A 19782-nucleotide genomic window follows, 5' to 3' on the forward strand; every position below is an offset into this window, starting at 1 on the left:
ACTCGGTACTTGAGTAGCCATTATACCAAATACATTTTTACTTGAGTAATTTCTTGGGTGGCCACTGTTCACTTTCACTCGAGTAAAAATATGTTGTGCTACTCGAGTAAAAAACTTAATTCAGTTTGTTTTTTTCTTTCGATGAACAATATGGTCTTTAAACTTCTTCTGTAACTTTGAAATATTCTCCAATTAAAACAGTATTTTAACTAGATTGACAAAATAAAGAGGCAGCTAGTAATGATCAACAGTCTTTATTGTTTGGACAGTACAAAAACAGTCAAGAGGGCAGAAGAGCTGAATGAAACTAAAACAGTGAAAATCTAAAATGAAACATCAAGCATCAGTAAAGTGGTTATAATATTATTTGTATTGACTTTAAATTAAACCTGAAAGATTTTATGTTTTCAAGCTTAGTTTCCCAAAAGACCATAAACCAACAAACGTACAGAGACACAATTTAAAATATGTTAAAATGTTTCCAAAGTGTTAAATGTTAAAATACTGACTTAGAGGAGGAGTACATGCTGAGGATATTTTAAATCATCTCTTACATTCAAGAAAGCAGTAAATTCAGCCACTTGGTGGCGCTGTAGAAAGATGTTGCATATCCTCAACGGTTTGGTAAAAACTTTATTGCCCACATAATGGAAAATTGCTGGTTTACAGTGTCTGAGGTTTACAGTTCTTTGTTTAAAAAAATAGAAAGATTACTACTTAAGACACAAGACAAGGGTTTCAAAAGCTTCCCACATCTACATCTGTAGATAAAATTACAGATTACTTATAATAATGGGATATTTAAGAAGGAAGTGACCCGATTTTAAAAGAGAAGATGTACAAATGTAATCCCACAGTTTGTCTCTTGTTTTTTAATCCAGTGTTTTTGTCAGAGCTACAGAGGGACTCCAGCGTTACACTGGACCAAAATAATGATCATCCCTTGGCATTACTAGTCTTTAGAGTGAAGGACATACTGGTATCCTGCTGCTGCTAATCTCTGCACTGCTTTAAAAACACAGTACTAACAAGAGGTAAAAGAATAAATAGAAAAATAAGGCAAATTAAAAATTATTACCACTTTCCCAGAGTTTTTCTGAAGACGCTCCTTGAGAGGAAATCCTCCTCTGAAGGAGAACGCAGCCAGAGACACATTAGATATTCAAAAAAAAAGTGACAGGAACCCATAAATGCACTTTGTGTTTAACGAATTTAATTTCAGTTTTTAGAAACCTCACACTTCCACCAGGTGTTTTGTTCCTCTTCCGTTAGAAGTCATTTTTAGTCCAGAGGACTTTGGAAGATGAGTCTGACAAAACCAGTGTCTCCCCTGAGAGGGTGGATGCAGAACGGGCAGGCGGCGTGGAACGCGTGGGTGCCGTGCGGCAGCGAGATCTGACTCCAGTACGCTGCCGTCTTCTCCGAACAGACGTGGCCGCAGGGGACGAAGGCGTGAGTGGGGCCCTCGGCGTCTACGTAGAAGGCCGGCTCGCAGCCCAGCCACAGCGGCACGTAGGGCCCCTGCGCTCGGCACATGGGACACTCCCTGTCCTGGCACTCCGCCTCCACCTCGGGCGCCCGCCGGCCTCCCCAGCAGTGGTAGCCGTGGACATGTCCGCAGCGCAAGTACGCCCACGGCTGCTTCTCGTCCAACACGTCCTTGCGTCGCATGCTGGGGAAGGCCAGGGTGTTGAAGCCGACGGGGCACTGGGGCCGGCCGGCGTTGAACTCCTGCCGCAGCGCCTCCAGGTGTTTGACCGTGGGGGTGCGAGCGAGGCCCTCCGCTGTACGCCACAGGAGCGTGGCGCCACAGAGGTCAATCAGGGAGCCGTCCACCAGCTGGTTGCACTCAGAATCCACCTGCAAAACGCCAAAATGAGGACTTTAATGCTACACTGGAAGTCTCATAAATGTCCCTCAATATCCATGTGGGTGAAGGTCAGTTCTTTTTAAAGCTCCACTTCACCAGGATCGACACAAAGGTTTTACAAAAAATGGCAATGTCTTCTGTCCCGTTTCTCAAACTCCCGTCATGAAAAGAGTTACTGAAACAAACAAATCTTCCAATAACATTCTAACTTATTGGATGGGTCTGTATGTTGAGAAATAAACCAGATTAATGTATGTTTAAGGAAGCGCTACCCACCATCTTGCCTCTCTGCTGAGCAGATCTGGTCTCTCGCAGTGTGAAGACGTTTCCGCAGACAGAGATTTCCCTCCACACACCTGGTCTGGAGTCCTGGGCGAAACCCTGCCAAGGATGCATGACCAGAACTCCGTTTGTGGTCAGCCCGTCCATGTGACCGTCATGCATTCTCCACTTGGCTGCTTTCTCCTGTGACAAGAGCATTATGCAAATCTTAGAAAGTAAGTAGTGAAGAATTGCAGAGCTAAAATAGACGTAGCTTTCGAGGTTCTCGATTCGTACCCCGAGGAAGATGTTTTTGGAGGAGTCGAAGCCTGCAGCGTAGATCCGAGCAGAGTAAGGCGGGTTCCTCTGGCAGATGATGCGGCAGGCGAAGCGGGAGATTGTGCTCTGAATTGTCTGAGCGTCAGTGAGGCTCTGCCCGCCCGGTACAGTGTCTGTGACCACAAAGTCGATGGGATTCTCTGTGGAACGGCCGATCTGTAACCAAATGTACATTTACAGAGCAAAGACTTAGTAAGAATCTGAGATTAACTCTGTCCCATTTCCTTTTATTGTTAGGCCTGTCAGTGATGTTTTGTTGGACGGTAAATTGTCCCAGAAGTTATTGCAATAAACAATAATATTATTTTGAGACCATTTTCAAGTAATCTAACATTAATGGCATAATAATGCAAATACACATTCTAAAACATTAATAAACTTTAAATTCTAATAAATATTCAACACAAGAACTGGGAGACATTTTAAATATCCAAAATAAACAAACAGAACATAATAACTAAAATAAATTATGAAGTCTCTAAACTAAAATGTCCTTCAAAATAAGGAGGTTTAGTTGAGGTAAATGGACCAGAATGAAAACTTTTATCATCCAATTTTTGGTAGAAAGAGAAAAGACAAAAATGATAAATCATGCAAATGGAAACTGAGCTCATTTTAATTTGTCATGCGATTAAATGATTTATTGCTTATTGCAACAGGCCAATTAATTATTGATAAGTGTGTTGTAAAAGGAATTCATGCCATTTTAAGTACAGCCTGTAGTGTTACAAGCTGTAGTCCATGATTATAAATTGTAAGGAAAACAAATGATTTTAAAAAGCTTGGAAGTGTGGTTGTGTATTTATATTTACTTCAATAATTTGTAGAAACACCTGCTGCTGCCAAATCAATTGCTGCTCTTTTGTGGTATGATGATACCAGCTTTGTATGGGGGAATTTTAGTGCCATAAGTCAAGAGCACACATAGGTAGATATTTAGCTATCTAGACAGATATGAAGTTATTCAAACCTAAAATAGCATCTCAATGCAAAACATGTAGCAGCAGCACAGACGTCCCCCACGCTAATGTCAGCATCTACAGCCCACATTTCTACAGATTTATTATTTAAAAGAAGTTACATGGATGATCAGGGAAACATTTGAGAGATAAATGGGTTTAATGGGACTTTGCACCAATCAGATGGTTGAATTACAGATTAAAAACAACAAATTATTTTGTTTTATGAACTTGCATATTCAATAACTTGGCAGAAAAAAGTTTTTGAATCAAATTTTTACAGATTCTACAAGTAACACAGTGAAAACTTTTAATGGAGTTCCACCACAAGTTGTAATGTGACATACAGCGAAAAAGTTTAAATTGTGAATAATTTCGATCTTTCTATTGATGTCTGAAACATGCTGCAAATAAAAACAAATAAAACGAAGAAAATGTCCTACGTCTACAGAAAAACTATTTAGTTCAAATTCAAAAATACTTTATTAATCCCAAAGGGAAATTAAATGTTGTTGTAACTCATTGATTTAGCTTCTTCAAAGAGTTATTGAAGATAACAAAGACATAATAAAAATACATAAAAAATTATAAAATGTTGTATTTTATTTAAAATATAATAATACCCAACAATCATGGACATCCAACTTTGACAATCATTAATTGATGCACAATTTAATAACACTATTTTACAGCCAAGATACAAGTTAAGAAAGCAAGCAATAAAAATAAAATAAAACTTTAATCTTGATGTGCTAGCAAGGTGAGAATGGAGGCTACACACCTGGAACATGTCTGTGTTGCTGTCATGCGTGTACTCCACCACTACAGTATGCGCCCGAGACAGTGTGTATGATATGCTGTGCTGTTCCTTGTTGCTGATAGCCTTTAAAAAACACACAAAGGGTTACAAAATATTTAAAACATAAAGAATCAAACGTATATAAAACTTTCCTTGAGCCTTAGAGGCACAGATGAGAAAATGTACACGATAAGGATCTTCCAGCTGCCTTTTATTTCCATAGTCGCAGCAGTAAAGGTTGTATCAGAGGCTCGAATCAGTGTGATGCAAATGGACTCGTGTGTTTGAGTTCTCACCTTGGCAGCCTGAGGAGTGCAGGATGTGTGCACGGTGCTGGGTTTCACGCCATTCGCCTTGTTTCTGCGACACAGAGCGAAGCGGCTTTTCCTCCTCCCTCTTTCGCCAGACGGCAGAGAGCCATTACACCTGAAGACAGACAACAGCAGCAGCTTATCAACTCATTGCGCCAGCAAATGTTTCCGGACGACATAATCAGACAAGAGGGCTGGGAGATAAACCAATTTAACCAAATCTTTGGTTTTTGATTATTTAATTTCTGGAAATGTTGTTTCTTTGTTTTGTTTTACATATGTTCACCTCTGGTTTCCATAGATCAAAATAATGTTCAAACGGCGGCGGCCGTCTTGTTTGATAAGCGTGTTTTACAGTTTCTATTTATTTGAACTTTGAATTCAGGTGAATTAAGACAGATATTCCACCAGACACTGGAACATCATTAAGTTGTATAACACAAGATAAAAGTCGTACAACAATAAATTCAAAACAATAATAAAGGTATATTATTACAAGAATAAAGTCAATAATATGAGAATAAAGTTGAGATCATACAAGATCAGTTGTACAACAATAAAGTTATAAAAATATGAGAATAAAGTCGTAAGAAAATAATATCAAAATAAAGTCAATTTTACAAGAATAGTCATAAAATGTGGGAGTGAAGTCTTAATAATATGAAATCAAAGTCTTACAGAGTTGGAATAATATCCGAATAAAGCCATATTATACAAGAATGAAATCGTAATGATACTAAATTAAAATTTAGTTAAATTAAAATTCTGGCTTTAGTGTATGACAATAAAGAGAGAATAATATGCAAAAAAGTCACAAAATTATCAGAATAGTTGTAACACTAGGAGAATAAATTAGTAATTTTATGAAACTCCCAACATGAAAAATAAAGATTTAAATGTGAAGTTAATCTTTGGTATCTGTTTTATAAATAAGGAAATGCTTCACCTTTAAACACATCAACATCAAGCAGACTGTCTATTTGGAAGAAAAACCACACAGACTGAGATATTACGTCAGATCTTGATAAATTAAATAAAAGCCACTTTTTGAAAATATTCTCTGTCATTTGTGATTTTGTTTTTAGAAAAACCGAGGAGGAAAAAAAAAAAGATTAAAATCAGAAATTTGACTTGGTATGAAAAAAATGACATTTAATTTCATCTTGCAGTCAAGATATGCAGTCGTATCTACAAGCCCTTTGAGATCTATTAGTGTTTCAGGGTTTTTATGGAAATCCCAAAGAATCTAATCATCACGTACGGATTTAAAGATTTCCGTAGCAACCATCCAATCATAAGGCATAAATAAAACGCTTTACAGTATAAACACAACACAGGCCTGAAGTTACACAGTTGGGCTCTATAATGCTGCATAGAAGCGTTTCAACAAGTCTGGGCCTTTACTTTACGGCAGGTTTAAGGAGTGACATAAGTACAGAAGATGGATTAGCCAACAACTGATGGTGTCAGGACATGTTACTGTGGAATATAGCGCAGATATCTGTTAAAGGCGTTAGTTCTGTGTCCGTCATACAGCGACAGTCTTCAGTCAGAGGCTTCTTCAGATTTGTTGCAGGACTGACTGCTTCCTTGATCCATCCTGACCTCAGCATCAACATCCACAACCACTCTCTGAAGAGACTTGGATGGTATGAGTTAGGACAACATTTAATTTCCCTTTGAGATAAATATTTTTGAATCAAATTTAGAGACATCCAGCACAACTAATGCCAAAACTCAAGTGGTACAACAAAGCTGGCTCTGAATCCAGTAATTCAACCCTATGGGGTTATGGACTGAATATGTGCGCAGTGGTGAAGGGGGTGGAGTTGAACATGGAAGAACAAGCAGCTGTTTTGGATAACCAAAACAGCTGCTACGTGAACACTTTAGAGTAGGAATTAAATTCTTAAAGCATGCATGTCTGCGGGTGCATTCACACCAGCCCTGTTTGGTCCTCTTCCATCAAACTCTAGTTCATTTGTCTAGAAAGCCCGGTTCATATAGGGAGGAGCGAAGGCACAAACTCTGATGTGGAACAAACAAACTCTGGACCGCCTACAAACTTTGGCCTTGGTTTGGTTGAAGTGAACTCTGCCATGTTTCGAATGCAAATGTGAACACCAAGTGGACCAGAGACCACTCCCAAAACAGGAAGTGGACTGTAGCACAAAGCATTCTGGGTAAATACAAACAAAACAATCTCACAGACTTCGTCTTTTATCAAAGGCAAAAGAGAAATCCTAGAACCGCCAAAGTCTGGCGCCATTCCGTTTTTGTTTGCATTTCGTGAAGAAGGAAGTTGCGCTCAGCATCTTCTCCAGATGTATTTGTGTGTTTCCTCTAGTGGTTCTTGGTGCAGCGCCACCGCAGGTGAGGAGGTGAACAGGTTTTTCAGACGGTTTGGTTTATTTGACACAGTGTAGTGTGAAAGCGAACTGCACCAGCTGGAAATGTAGCAAATGGTGCAACTTTGGTTCCCAATCAGGTGTGAAAACACCGTAAGGTTTTGTCATTTCAAATATTCCTCAGATAATTAAGACACTCTCTAATATCTTTATGAAACTTAATATGCCAATATGTATCACATAAACTGCATATTATTTTATGCTGGTAATAATTGAAGAACTACACCATTTTACATTTGTGATGGTTGGACAGATATGCTCCTTTCTGGCATATCTCCCAACACAACCGGTTGGTCTCTAGATGGCAGCTAACAGTTGCTATGGAGACGGTGGACCCAAGATGCCTCAGTTTGGACATTTTGCTTCCCTTTCCATCCTGTTCATTGTGTGTGGTGATAAGATAAACATGGCTGGCTCCTTGCCCAGTCTGGTGACCAGTAGATAAAAGAAAAGCGCTGCAGTTTCACGTCATATTTATTTCCCAGGAAAACAAAGTTATGGATGAGCTGAAAGTAAAATAAATTGAATAATTCAGTTCTATTCATTCGTCAATAGCTAACTTAAATCAGGAGGTTTAAGATCTAATCTTGAACAGAAAATGATCTCCAACAACTAGCAAATTATTGCTAAAACTCACATATTTAATGCATTTTGGACATGCAGTTAAATTAACATTAACATGTTTTGGATCTGTTGGAGATAAATATATTCTTAAATGGATTTTACTCAGTAATCCTTCTCCTAATGTCCGTAGGTGCAAATTGTAATTGAGGTTTTCTCTGTAGTATATTTTGTTCACAGGCTCACTGGAGAAATCTCTGTAGAAGAAGAATGAACACTTTCTATCCAGATTCAAGACGAGGCTGCAGAGTTTTGGTGATTCATAATCATCCACTGAAACAACAAGGACAGCAAACAAATCTAACTTTAATTAGTTTGCTAAACACCACAACGAAGATTATCATCTTATGAACTCTCCATGACATTTAAGATGACAGAAGCTTTAATTAAAAAGTCAGTTTAGTTGGAGGTTATCTTCAGAGCCAGACTTTAAGCCGCAGGTCAAGTAAACAGGAGCTCAGTTAAAAGCCAAGCTATTCTCTTAATGGATAATGCACACTTCCTGCAATTCAGACCTAGAAACTCCCTCCCTCCTTTTATAGACAAGGTCAGACCACCCCCACTTCCAATGTGGCTCCACTGAATCACACCAAACTCAGCTTCTGTTTGCATAAACTATATGGGTCTTTAAAATGAAGCCTTATGAGTAGAATAATTGACGGGTTGCAAAGCCTCCCAGACTGTTTAATTTCATATGGGGACAGTACAATGCAAAAGCAAACAAAAAGTCTCACACCGCAGTAGCCACAACTTTCCTGACGTCCTTCGACTTCCCTGAACCGCAGTGAATGGCTCCGAGTCAGGAAGTCAGCTGAATTCTTTGCTGTGGTCGGGTTTCTCAACACTTGACTGGATTTAAGCTGAGCTACGCAGCAGCCAAACAATAAACCGATAGATTGAGCCAAGACCCAGCGTTGCCAGTTATGATTACACGAGTGCTTGTTTTCATAAATACGAGTGTAACCAGAGCTTTTTTTTGTCCGCGTGATGCTAGAAAAATAAGAGTGTTTTCATTAAACTTGTAATAAAAACACAGTGCAAGCTTGATTGCTTGCGACAATCAAACGGTTTTTCAGAGGGGAAGATGTTCTCTGTACACCAGTAAAATATGTAAATTGTTTCTAATAAATTACTGGTTTCCAGTATTCATCCAGATGTAGTATTTTGTAAAGGTGCACCAATTTATCGGTGCCGATTTCCTTAATTGTGGGAGATCAGAGATCGGCCGATTTTTACATGTGAAGCCGATCTTAGCCACCGATGTCATCAACCACTGTGCTTTTCTTTTCTCCTGTGAGAGAGGTTTGACTGATAAACCGGCCGATCAGATCATGTCTGCGCATTTACAGTTAATAGTCACCCCATTGTTGCCAATTCAGCAACTTTCTTTACACATTGAGCAACATTTCAGACAAAAAAAAATGATAGCAGCCAAAATCGGAATCAGTAAGTTAGGCTTTTTAATAGATCTGTAATCGGCCAGAAAACTGCAATCGGTGCATCCTTAGTATTTTGCATAGTTTTCTGTGTTTTCATAACATTGCAAAAACACAAAACCTCACCTACTATTTTTGTCTAATGTCTCGTGCAAATATTTTAGACCATTTGAAGATAAAACTACTTTACAAGTAACTTTCTTTAGCAAGATGTTACCTTATTTTAAGTAAGTAATCCTTTGGTATTGATTTTAAAAAGTATTAATTCCACCAGATTATTTCACTTGTAATAAGAAATACAAGTTAAACTAGAACTTTTTCATCAATATTAAGGAATTATTGGTCTGAAACAAGCTCCTATATCTTGCTAAGAAGTTACTTGTAAGTTAGTTTAGTTCTATTTCAAGTGAAATATGATACTGGCAGTAGAAACTAGACCAAAAATACATGGAAGGATTTTGAGTTTTTGCTTTGTGAAACCTGGAATGAGTCCAAACAACAATCTAGTGCTGTCCCTTAAATTTACCCATGAGTTTCTTGAGAGGGAACAATCGTTTACAACCTATTTTTTTACTCACAGTACCTGATGAGATCCATAGATGTTACTTTTTTTAAAACCATAGCTTATCAAAACCCAGTTGCGAGTTTAAGCAGTGAGAAAAACGCTGACATTCTTGCAGTGTGTCAAGTACGACAATAAGGGATGTTAAGTTTTCTGTTAGCGGTACAAATACATATTTTTCCAATATGGGAACTAAACTGGAAATTGACTAAAAAAAGACCCCACAGCATTCTTTTCTTGGGATTATGGCACATTTACCAATCAATTACCAAAAAGCTCATGTTTGATATCTTTCTATATTTAGTAAAGTTGTGACGTGTTTTTCCCCAAACCAAGACCGAGACTTCAAGTGAAACCAAAACCATATCTCAGTTTTTATCTCTGCTTGCTTAGACAACTTTTAATTCCTTGTATGCAGATTTAAATCAAGTTTTTAATCGTTTCAACCATTTGTCTGACAATTTATTTTTTAGTTTTTTGAAACTGCTTAGTAAATTAAAATAGTTCTATAAAAATCGAGAAAATGTCTTAATTTACTGCAAATGAACATCCAACCTGGGGAAAAAACGTATGTGGCATAGTGACTTTCAAAAATGCAATGAAAGCAGGTTTTTGTTTGAGCATTTCATGTCAACTTTAAGGTTTGACTTATTTTATTTTATTTTGTTTAAAACACTTGCTTATAACTAAAACACAGTTATATTCAAAGTAAGACTTACATTCCTGTCGTATGCTGGCATAAAATGACACGCAAACTAAGCACATTTTCCACAAATAAAATTGTTAATTTGTTAATTTTGAGAACGCTCACTACAGCTTCAGTTTTCTTTTTCTTGCAGTGTCAAGTTTAGTGAATTTTTTATTTATTTTTTTTACTTCTTGTTTCCATTATTTTTGCTAGTTTCACTCATGATAACAGCCTTGATTCAGATCAGTCACCTCTTTGTGGTTTGTACCAAATGTTGCAGCCTGAAATGACCTTAGTGACAAAGTACTGAAGTTCAGGACAGATTTTAAGATTGTTTTAGTCGTCTATGGTTTGACTCTTGCTTACTTAAAGGAACTTTTATTATAGTCCAGCCAAAGTACTTAGCGCCATTACCCAGATGATCCTGGACGTCCCGCAAACCACAAATGAAAACAGACTTTCTTTTATAGTGAAGTTTGACTCCCTGATGTGTTTTATTCTGTATTTTAAACTAGACTTTACACATTAGGTCATTTGTATATTTTTCTTCCCATTTTAGCAATGCATGCTTCATTGTTTATGCCACTTTAATTTGGGCATTTCTAAAACCCAAAACAGTCAGCATCTTACCCCAGCACGATGAGCTCTCCATATCTGACTGGTCCTTTGGTGGAAGCCGGGGAGGGCGAGATGTTTTCCTGACCCAGTGAAAACATCTGTGCAGCCCTTTGAGGGATCATGTGTGAGGACCTTGCCACTTCGAGTTATCCCTTCGAGGAATGTCAGAGCACCTCCATCTGATGACGAAAATCAATAATCAAGCTTATGAAAGACAAGAATAATCAAACAAGTTTCTTCAACCAACCAAAGAAAACATCATTCTACATTTTTCATTTAAAATTCAAAACACCTTTTTGCACAACACACAAAGAGAAAGGCTTCAACACAGCCCCACTCACAGCTTCAATACTCCTCGATACACCCACACTGTCTTTGTACTCGGGGCAACACTGGTAAAACAATGTATGCATTCACCCCAGCACACAGAGTGGGGTTGTGAGGTGTAAAATGGAGGCGATTTACGTCTGCAGCAGGGTGACTCACTAAGCAGCACGCTGGTAAAAATGTAAAAATGCTTTGTTCCGAGAAAAAGAAAGAAACAAGCTCAGCATTCATGCAAAAGCGTATTTATGATGTCATGACCCGCAGAGGGTAGAAATGCAACTTACGCTGCTGGCTTATATGACAAATTCTGCAGTAAATCTGCAACTCCAGTTCATTCTCAACAGATGTTTATCATCTATCAACATCGTCATCTTCCCATTTTTGGACAAAGAGAGGGTCAGCAGGGAGAGATGCTTGGATTTTCAAGATATGCTGTGAAAAATGTTCCCAAGTCAGGTTCCCTTGGTCTGGAGCCCACAATGGAGGAGCCACTGCGGTGTGTGGAAATGTTTTGTTTGCAGTTTGTTTTTTAATATTATCCAAAGGCCCTGCGACAGACTGGCGACCTGTCCAGGATGAACGTTAGCTGGAGATAAGCACCAGCAACCCTCCCAACCCCACTAGGGACAAAGGTGGATGGATGAATATTATCCAAAGTTTGTTTTTGTTTTGTTTTTGGAAACTGCAATTATCAAAAGGTTAAAAAAACAACCACTATCTAAACCAATTGAGTATAAGACCAGTTGTGATGGTTACCAATTAACATAAGCAGTCCTATAACTGGCAATATACAATGTTTAATTGTGTTTGACATTTTAATATTCCTTTTATAGATTTATTCTTTGAAAGGTGCCTTCAAATAAAAAAATATTATTAATATGTATTTTACTTTGCTGTGGAGGAATTCTGACCCTCTCTTAGCAGGATTATTTTATTTTATTTAACCAGGTAAGTTGATTAAGACCAAATTCTCATTTTCAACAAGCTGTTCAGAAAACATTTTTTCAAAATCATACAACATAATATCATACACCAGAAAACAGAAAAATATAATAAAAACAGAGAAAAATAGATAAATAAAAATGCAACAGTTAATTTAGATTTACTGGAGTTTTCCAGCATGATCGGCCTGTTTTTTGTCCCTCATTGACATTTCAGGCATACCGTATGGTTGCCTACAAGTGCCAGGGTAGATCTGACCTATATGACATTCTGATTGTGTGACATTAATAAATCAAGACTGCACCCAGCATCAAAGTTCACAGGTCAAATTGATGTAAAAGACTACATCCACACAGCAGGCAAATACGACCAAAATGCAATTTTATTTCACCCAAAAGGAAAAAGAAAACCTCTGATTTTTGCCACTTCCCTAAGAGATACTAAATCGGAGAGGTATCCAATAGTTTTCAAAGCACCTGAGAGCCTGAACAGCCATGTGGCATTTTATCCAACTTTTACATCATCGATGTGAGACAAGCGTCATAATTCTGCTTCAGAAGAAGTCAGGCGCGGTAAATCTAGACATAAAACAATGGCGTAAAATTTACGTTCCTTCACAATCTGACTACGCATCCCAACATATTTATCTACTGAAGCTGCAGTCAATGCTCCACAAAAGACCATTGCTATTCTTTTTTTAGCTTCTTTTATCTTGTCATCTAGTGACGATCCTGCTGACTTTAAAATCAATCCATAAATTGCCTCATCTATTATTACTTCTGTAAACAGTGTGCTCCTTCATGACATCCAAAACCTTAATTTTATTTATTTTAGCTATAAAGATTTAGAATTGCGGGTGTGAAATTGATCACTGTCCTGCTGTACAACTCAAGTGTTGGTCAGTCATTTTTCTAGAGTTCAGATCCATTATTATGGCACCAAGTCATCAAAGTGTTAAGGAAGCAAACTATCAAACATTAAACATGGAGACGGCAGGGTGGATTAGAGCGATTGTGGCTAAAATATATTTTTTTTTCTGTAGGATTCTCTAATGAAAATGTATACGCTGAGCGACTACCGTTGGGTAGTCGTTTTGCAATCATAATGTTGTAGATTAGATACCAGCTTTCTTGCTGTCACGTCGATGTGCAAGGCCAGGCACTTATCCAAGTTGACTACCGACGTGTGTGAATTAGTGCATAAGTGTGTGTGTGTGTGTGTGTGTGTGTGCGTGTGCGTGTGAATGTGGCTCCAGTGTAAAGCAAATTGAGTGGTCATTATGTCTGGAAAAGCCCCATCTAACCTTTTGTATTTAGTGAAGAGCAGCTAAAGATCAGAGAGTAGAAAGCTGATAAGTTTATCCAAAAACCACAGCAAAGACTCTGAAGACGTTTTTGCTGCAAATTACCTCAGAATACTACAGATAGGAAAAAAAATAAATAGAGCGAACAGACAGGAAACAAGATTGCATCAGAAGATACCAAGAGAGAGAAAGCTAAAAGGTGTGAAAAAGTAGCATGAAGGGGTTGAAAGGTTTAAAAAAAAATCATTTGAAGAAGTCAGATTGTTTAAAAGAAAACAGCACTACTATAAATACGTTTTAAAAGAGCTTCCTGTCAATTCCTCCTCATCAGAAAGTTATTTTACAACATCAAGCAACCCATTTAATTCAAATCAAGAGGTAAAAATTTGTGTATACATTCATTTAATCATTGACTGCAGCTTAAAATAAATAAATGATTTTGAAAAAACTTCTGTTTCTGACATATGACCAATAAAAAAGGATTTTTAATAATTTGGGGCCTGGTAAAAACTATTGTTTGAGCAATAAATACAGTTAGTCATGGCTCCTTTGCTATTAAATGCAGAATCAATGCCTGTCCTGGGACTTATAGTAGGATGCAACTTGTATAAAAGTTTAGTTTATCCCCCTCTTTATGACGCAATTTTTACTGATCCATTAAATGCAGGGGTGCACCAATTTATCGGAGCCAAATTTCTTAATTTTAGGAGATCAGCTGACTAGCATGTGAAGCCGATTTATCGACCTCAGCAAAGGTCTAAAATCAATGACTGTCCTCTTCTTCTTCTTCCATGAGAAAGGTTTGACTGAGACAGGCCCACTAGGTCATGTTTGCATTTAATAGTCACACCAGTATTACCAACTCAGCAACCTTCTTACTACATTTAGCAACATTTCAGACAAATAAAATTGGTATCGGCCAAAATCTGAAGTGGCAGGTCATGCTTTTTAAAGATTGGTAATCAGCAATTGGCCAGAAAACTGCAGTCGGTGCAGCCCTAGATGAATGCAAATCGTGGGCTGAGAGCAAGATGACCATCTGGAGGAACGAGTCCATGAAGAATGCACAGTACAGTTACATTTCTACACTGCAGTAGAGGTCAAATAGGTAATTAAAAAAAAAGCTCCATGCAAAGCAACCACTTCTTTATCACCCCGGATTTACACTGCATGCGTCTCTGCTCTGTTGCGCACTTTGCAAGAATTGCATATTGATTGATGCAATATTAGTACAGATCTTCTGGAAAGTTACAATACAACATGCCTGTTTTATAAACTGCTAATAGTGACGTATTAGCGTAAGCATGACTGGGGCTTGTGATCATTTTTTAAAATGTTTTTATGAGGGAATTCTGCATAAGTGTCATCTGCTTTTGTGCAGAACTATTTAAACCAAAATGAGTTTCTTCCTTACACCAACACTTCTATCAGAGCAGATTTACTCACATTTCTGACAAACATCACAAGGGATCAGGGAACAAGCGAGTCGTGCAGGAAAACACATTTAGTCACAGGCAGAATTGGCTCATCTAGTTTGCATTTACTGTTCTGTCTAAACCAACATGAACAGGGAAAACTAGTTTACCAACGCAGCCTCAAACTAAATCATACATCACGCATCACAAAGTATGCAGGAACTGAACAGGCTGATGTCTACTAATTATCCTGCAAAGTACACTAAAAAGACAGAAATAAACACAGCAAAGCACACTGTTAAAGACTAAATTATAAAGTATTTAGTTTATATAAAGTAAATCTGTACTGAAACTTAAAGCGAGTTTTAACCTATAAAGTTAAAAACACACAAAAACCCAATCCAATAAACATACTATTTAGCTAAATTGTCTATTTTAATACAAAATTGTATTTGCAATAAGGAACTACATAAAGAAAACTACATCCATCTGTAAAGTACAATGTGCGTGACGTTTAAACCTGCAGTCGCAGTCACTTTTTGTTAAGCGTCAAGTTTCAACATCTGCAAAATAAAAATAAATAAAAAGCTTATTTTAGGACTCTGTAACAGCTAACTCGACAGTTGCAAAGCAGTGGCAGGTTTCATCCTCTAAATTATTTATCCACACAGGCAACAAACGACTCAGCAGGACTGAGTTTAGCCACAACGAGGCCGCCGGACGGCTTTAGGCGTCATTCAGACCTGGATCATTTTTCTGCATGACTACGTTGCAAAAAAGCTGAGTCATCCAAAATCCTGGCAGTGGTGAAGATGAAAGTCATTGTAAATAATATTAAGTGCAATATTTGTCTTTTTGAAAATCTTCTTACACTAAAAACAATTTTGTGACCCAAGAAAATGTTCATCAATTCATCTGTACTTGTATGAAACAAGTACAGAGCTGGAACAAAAAAACATCACACAAAATACATCTTTATTACCCGTTTCTGCTTGAAATAAGTAAAACTTATCCCTTCTGATAATCATTTCCAGTAGGCAAAGAAGCAGAGAATGCCCATTTTTCAAAATAAAAATCATTTAATGTCATTCCTCAGTTGCAATCGTTTGCAATGGACAGGTATTAGTGAAAATTTGAAAAATTAATATTAAAATCAGCAAAGCAGCAGTTATAAAAACCCAGCAAATGCAGCGAGAACAGCTCCAATTCAACGCAGTTTCAAAACAACAGGATTTACCATGACGACTATCTGTTGATACAAGGCAGAGCAGACGGACGAGCGCAGCGTTGGTGCCTGACTGTGGGGACACAAAGTCTCATTTCATGAATTCTGCTATGAGAACAAGTTGTGTGATCTGTTCTTTGGCTAAAAAAATGTTTTTGGGAATAAAAAAGTAGAGCAATCCACAGGCCATTGTCTACAAACACTTTCATATCAGCACATTTATGAGTGTCATTAACCTATTTCTGAGTGCCATTCTTCCCAGTATCACAAACAACATGATCAAGAGCAAAGGCTCTGAAAACTCGTAGGAAAACCTTTGACTTCTTTACGAAGAAAGGTCGCTTCTGGCTGCTACACGCACATTTCCGCTTTTCTGAAATGTAGCCTCTAATCTTGAGTGTTGTACGCCAAATTAAGCAGAGTTTTTGCACCCTGGTTCTGTTATTAGTAAGTGCGAGCCTACTGCAGGCAGGGAGAGAGTCCAGCTGTGGGTTTGTGGGTTTAGCAGCGACGGGCAGAAGAATGAAGCTGCAGCTGTCACGTCTAGACATTCTGTCCGACAACTGAAAAAGTAACAGCAACTCCGCTCGATTCTCATTGACCGTCAACGCACCGTCTGGACTTTCTCCCGTTGATCTGGATTTCTCCGGTAGATTTTCTACCTGGCCAATCAGCGAACAGAAGAAAAAATTGTGAACAATGATATTGATTTTCTGAGTTGCTTTAGATTTGTGGTCTGGCTGTAGTTTTAGCAATGGCAGCGGAGGAAGCGAATACTTCCAATACTGAATTACGACCCTCTTGTTCGGCTTGGCACTTCTCTCTTTGCAGTACGAGATGGTTGTTTATGGTGCACACGGTTTCTGGTAAACTTCATAGCAATGAACTGGCAAATTACACACGTAATGGCCAAATGTTAGCGATTGGGTAAAATATAAAACTTCAAGATTTCATTTAGAAGAACAATTACTGAGTGTATTTTTGAATTGAACTGAATTCAAAAGGAAAATATTTAGCTAGTAATTAAGCATTTGAAATATATCTTTTTGAGCCACTGATTTATCTATTTTTTTTTTTTGTTAAAAAGGAGACCGATATGATTGTTAGAGGACGTGGTAGGCTGAACCGAGACCATCACTTTTATTCCACCTTAACTGAGCATCCATTCATGCTCACTAAGGTTACGCGTTGTTTAGGTTTCAGGTCAACCTTTGCCTGTGGAGATGGGTCGACCCGTCCATGGGCTTTTGATGCAATGGGGGGACAGTTGGAACAAAAAGGGCACAGACCCAAGTTTTAAATGGGGAACAAAAGCAGCGTCTGCTGGGACAGATGCAGTGGTAGTGGGATGGTGCATGCTAATCAGTTTGTGGTGCTGAACAAAGAAAGGCCAGCTGGTCAGTTTGGATGTGACGGACCAGTGGTGTCAACTACAACTGAAGAGGAGACAAAAATAAAAATTATTAAGCTCAAGCATTGCCAGGGACAACTTTCAAGGATCCGTTGACAGTTTAAACTGAGCGCAACCTAAAGGAGTGTTTGCTGTGCCCTGTAATTAAAGGATTGGATCAGCATTTCTAATTATTCACTGCTGTATAAATAAGCAGAACACAAAATTTTAAACTAAAAGTACAAGAAGAAGAAGTGTAAGGTCCTTTAAAAACAAAGAGTAACTAGATTTATATTTGAAGGTAAGGTAACAGAAAAATAAATAAACTATAAGTCAAGACAGGAGCTAACTTTTATCCCACAAGACTGATATTTAACGTTTAAGGACAGATGTTAGTCCTAACAATGAGCTAACTATTAAAGCCAGGAAAAAATACAGTAGCTTAACATTTACCATAACTACTACTAACTATTTAAAGTTGTTTGGTCGGTTAAGTCAAAAGTAGCTCTATGTTGTTAGCTTTTAATATGACTCGACGCCAACACTGAGGAAAAATAGGTGGTTAAAAGGAATGAGGAAAAGCTATATGATTAACAAATAAACTCACCGAAGTTACAGTCGTGTATAATCTCTCCCGGGTGGCTTTGTTCGGAAACTGAAATAGTTGGGGTTTTATTTTCTAAAAGAAAAACAACGATGAGCTTAAATATATAAATGTTGCCCTTATTGCAATATCCGCTGGTAGTTTAATGAGTTTGTAATCTTCGGAAAACTCGGAGGAAAAGACAGAAACTTGCTTCGTCTCTAAACTGACGCTGAGCTCTGACGAAACCGTAGTAGTTATAAACGGTTCCCACATCCGGGAAGATTTCAAAATAAAACTAAACCGGAAGCTTGTATAGGTCCCCCAGCTGAATTTATTCATCACTGTTCAGCTGAGATCTTTTTAATATTACTAAGTTACATTTATTTGAGTAACTTAATATGTATTAGTTTTATATTTTAAAATGTAAAATACGCGTATTTGTATATAACTTGATTTTTTTTCTGTCTGATGACAACATTTCTCAGTATCAAAGCAAATGTTCTGATCAGTAGTTGATTAGCCTTGTTACGAAATACTTCTTAAAACTTACTTGAGTAATTTCTTGGAAAGCCACGTTTTACTTTTACTTGGGTATAAATATGTAGAAGTAGTGCAACTCTTACTTGAGCAAACATTTTGCCTACCTCTGGTTCAACCATGTGTATATCAACAACAAAATATTCAACCAGTCATTCGGCTTGGCCTGCTTTTTGTTTTGTTTATATATTTTTGTTTGTGCTAAGAAGCATTGAATGTCTTTATTTTGGAGTACAAATATATGAATCCTCCTACCTAATACCTAGTTTTAGAAATTATTTTTTTTTATTTTACTTAATTGCCATGGGAAGAACTTTCAGGGGGTTTTTCACTTCAAGACTGCTTTAGGCAACAGTTTAATTGCCATGAACTTTTTTCTCCTTAGATTATTTGTACATTTCACCAAGTCTTCCAGAGAACTTGGAAGAAAAAGAACAATAACAATGATGAAAACACGCCTTGGGGCAACATACAGGCAGGACAAACCTGTATAGACTTCAGTGGTATGAGTCACAGTCTGTGTACTCCTGAGGACGCTCTTCTACTGCACTTGCTGCCTAAATGTTCCTGGCAGAAGTAGGTGGAGAAACCAAAAATTGTACTCACACTACTTCAACGTATTTCCATTAAAGTAAAATATAGCCATCTAAGAAATTACACTAGAGTAAAAACTTAAAAATTTAAGGCTACTAAAGTACTAATTGATGAAAAAATTTGGTTTAATACTGAAAAATGATGTCATCAGACAAGCAAAAATATTAACTTATGTGCAAATTAATAGTGCTACTTTTAAGTACAATAACCATTTTTACTTGTTTTGTTTAATTTTCTCCCAACACCCAGTTGTCGTCTTTCAAGTCTTACAGTTTTACTTATTTCAAAACCTAAAATTAGATATTAATGTAAAAAATACTACAAATTTTCTACAGTAAATATTCACAAAAAGTTCCTCTCCCTTCTAGTATATTCCCTCCTATATATGTGTGTGTGTGTTTGTGTGTGTGTGCATGTGTGTGTGTCTGTATGTGTGGGTGTGCATATGTGTGTGCGTGTGTGTGTGTGCGCGCGCATAGTAATAGAACTAAGGTCAAGCATTAAAAATAGGTAATAACAGAGTACCTCCAATGACAAGTGCTCCAGTATAACAAAAAATCACTGTATGACAAAACAAATGCATTCCTCCTT

At 37.6% G+C, this 19782-nt stretch overlaps 1 protein-coding gene across 1 annotated transcript; it reads right to left on the reverse strand.

Moving 5' to 3' along the window:
• Positions 1–238: 238 nt before the first annotated feature.
• On the reverse strand, positions 239–18337 carry LOC103150766 (E3 ubiquitin-protein ligase pellino homolog 1-like). Its single transcript, XM_007570501.2, has 7 exons — positions 18082–18337; positions 10885–11051; positions 4525–4654; positions 4211–4312; positions 2429–2626; positions 2147–2335; positions 239–1860 (listed from the first exon to the last, which is right to left on the reverse strand). The coding sequence occupies exons 2-7, from the start codon at positions 10992–10994 to the stop codon at positions 1282–1284; spliced, it is 1308 nt and encodes a 435-aa protein (XP_007570563.1). The 5' UTR covers positions 10995–11051; positions 18082–18337; the 3' UTR covers positions 239–1281.
• Between the last annotated feature and the right edge of the window lie 1445 nt (positions 18338–19782).

This window comes from Poecilia formosa, unplaced genomic scaffold (assembly GCF_000485575.1).
Source record: "Poecilia formosa unplaced genomic scaffold, Poecilia_formosa-5.1.2 Scaffold262, whole genome shotgun sequence".
NCBI classification, from domain to species: domain Eukaryota; kingdom Metazoa; phylum Chordata; class Actinopteri; order Cyprinodontiformes; family Poeciliidae; genus Poecilia; species Poecilia formosa.

Coding starts and splice junctions, on each gene's coding strand:
- LOC103150766 (XM_007570501.2), bottom strand. CDS start 10,994: ATGATCCCTCAAAGGGCTGCACAGATGTTTTCACTGGGTCAGGAAAAC. Junction 4,313..4,524: donor GCACTCCTCAGGCTGCCAAG/GTGAGAACTCAA, acceptor TGTTTTTTAAAG/GCTATCAGCAACAAGGAACA. Junction 2,627..4,210: donor GCAACACAGACATGTTCCAG/GTGTGTAGCCTC, acceptor ATTTGGTTACAG/ATCGGCCGTTCCACAGAGAA.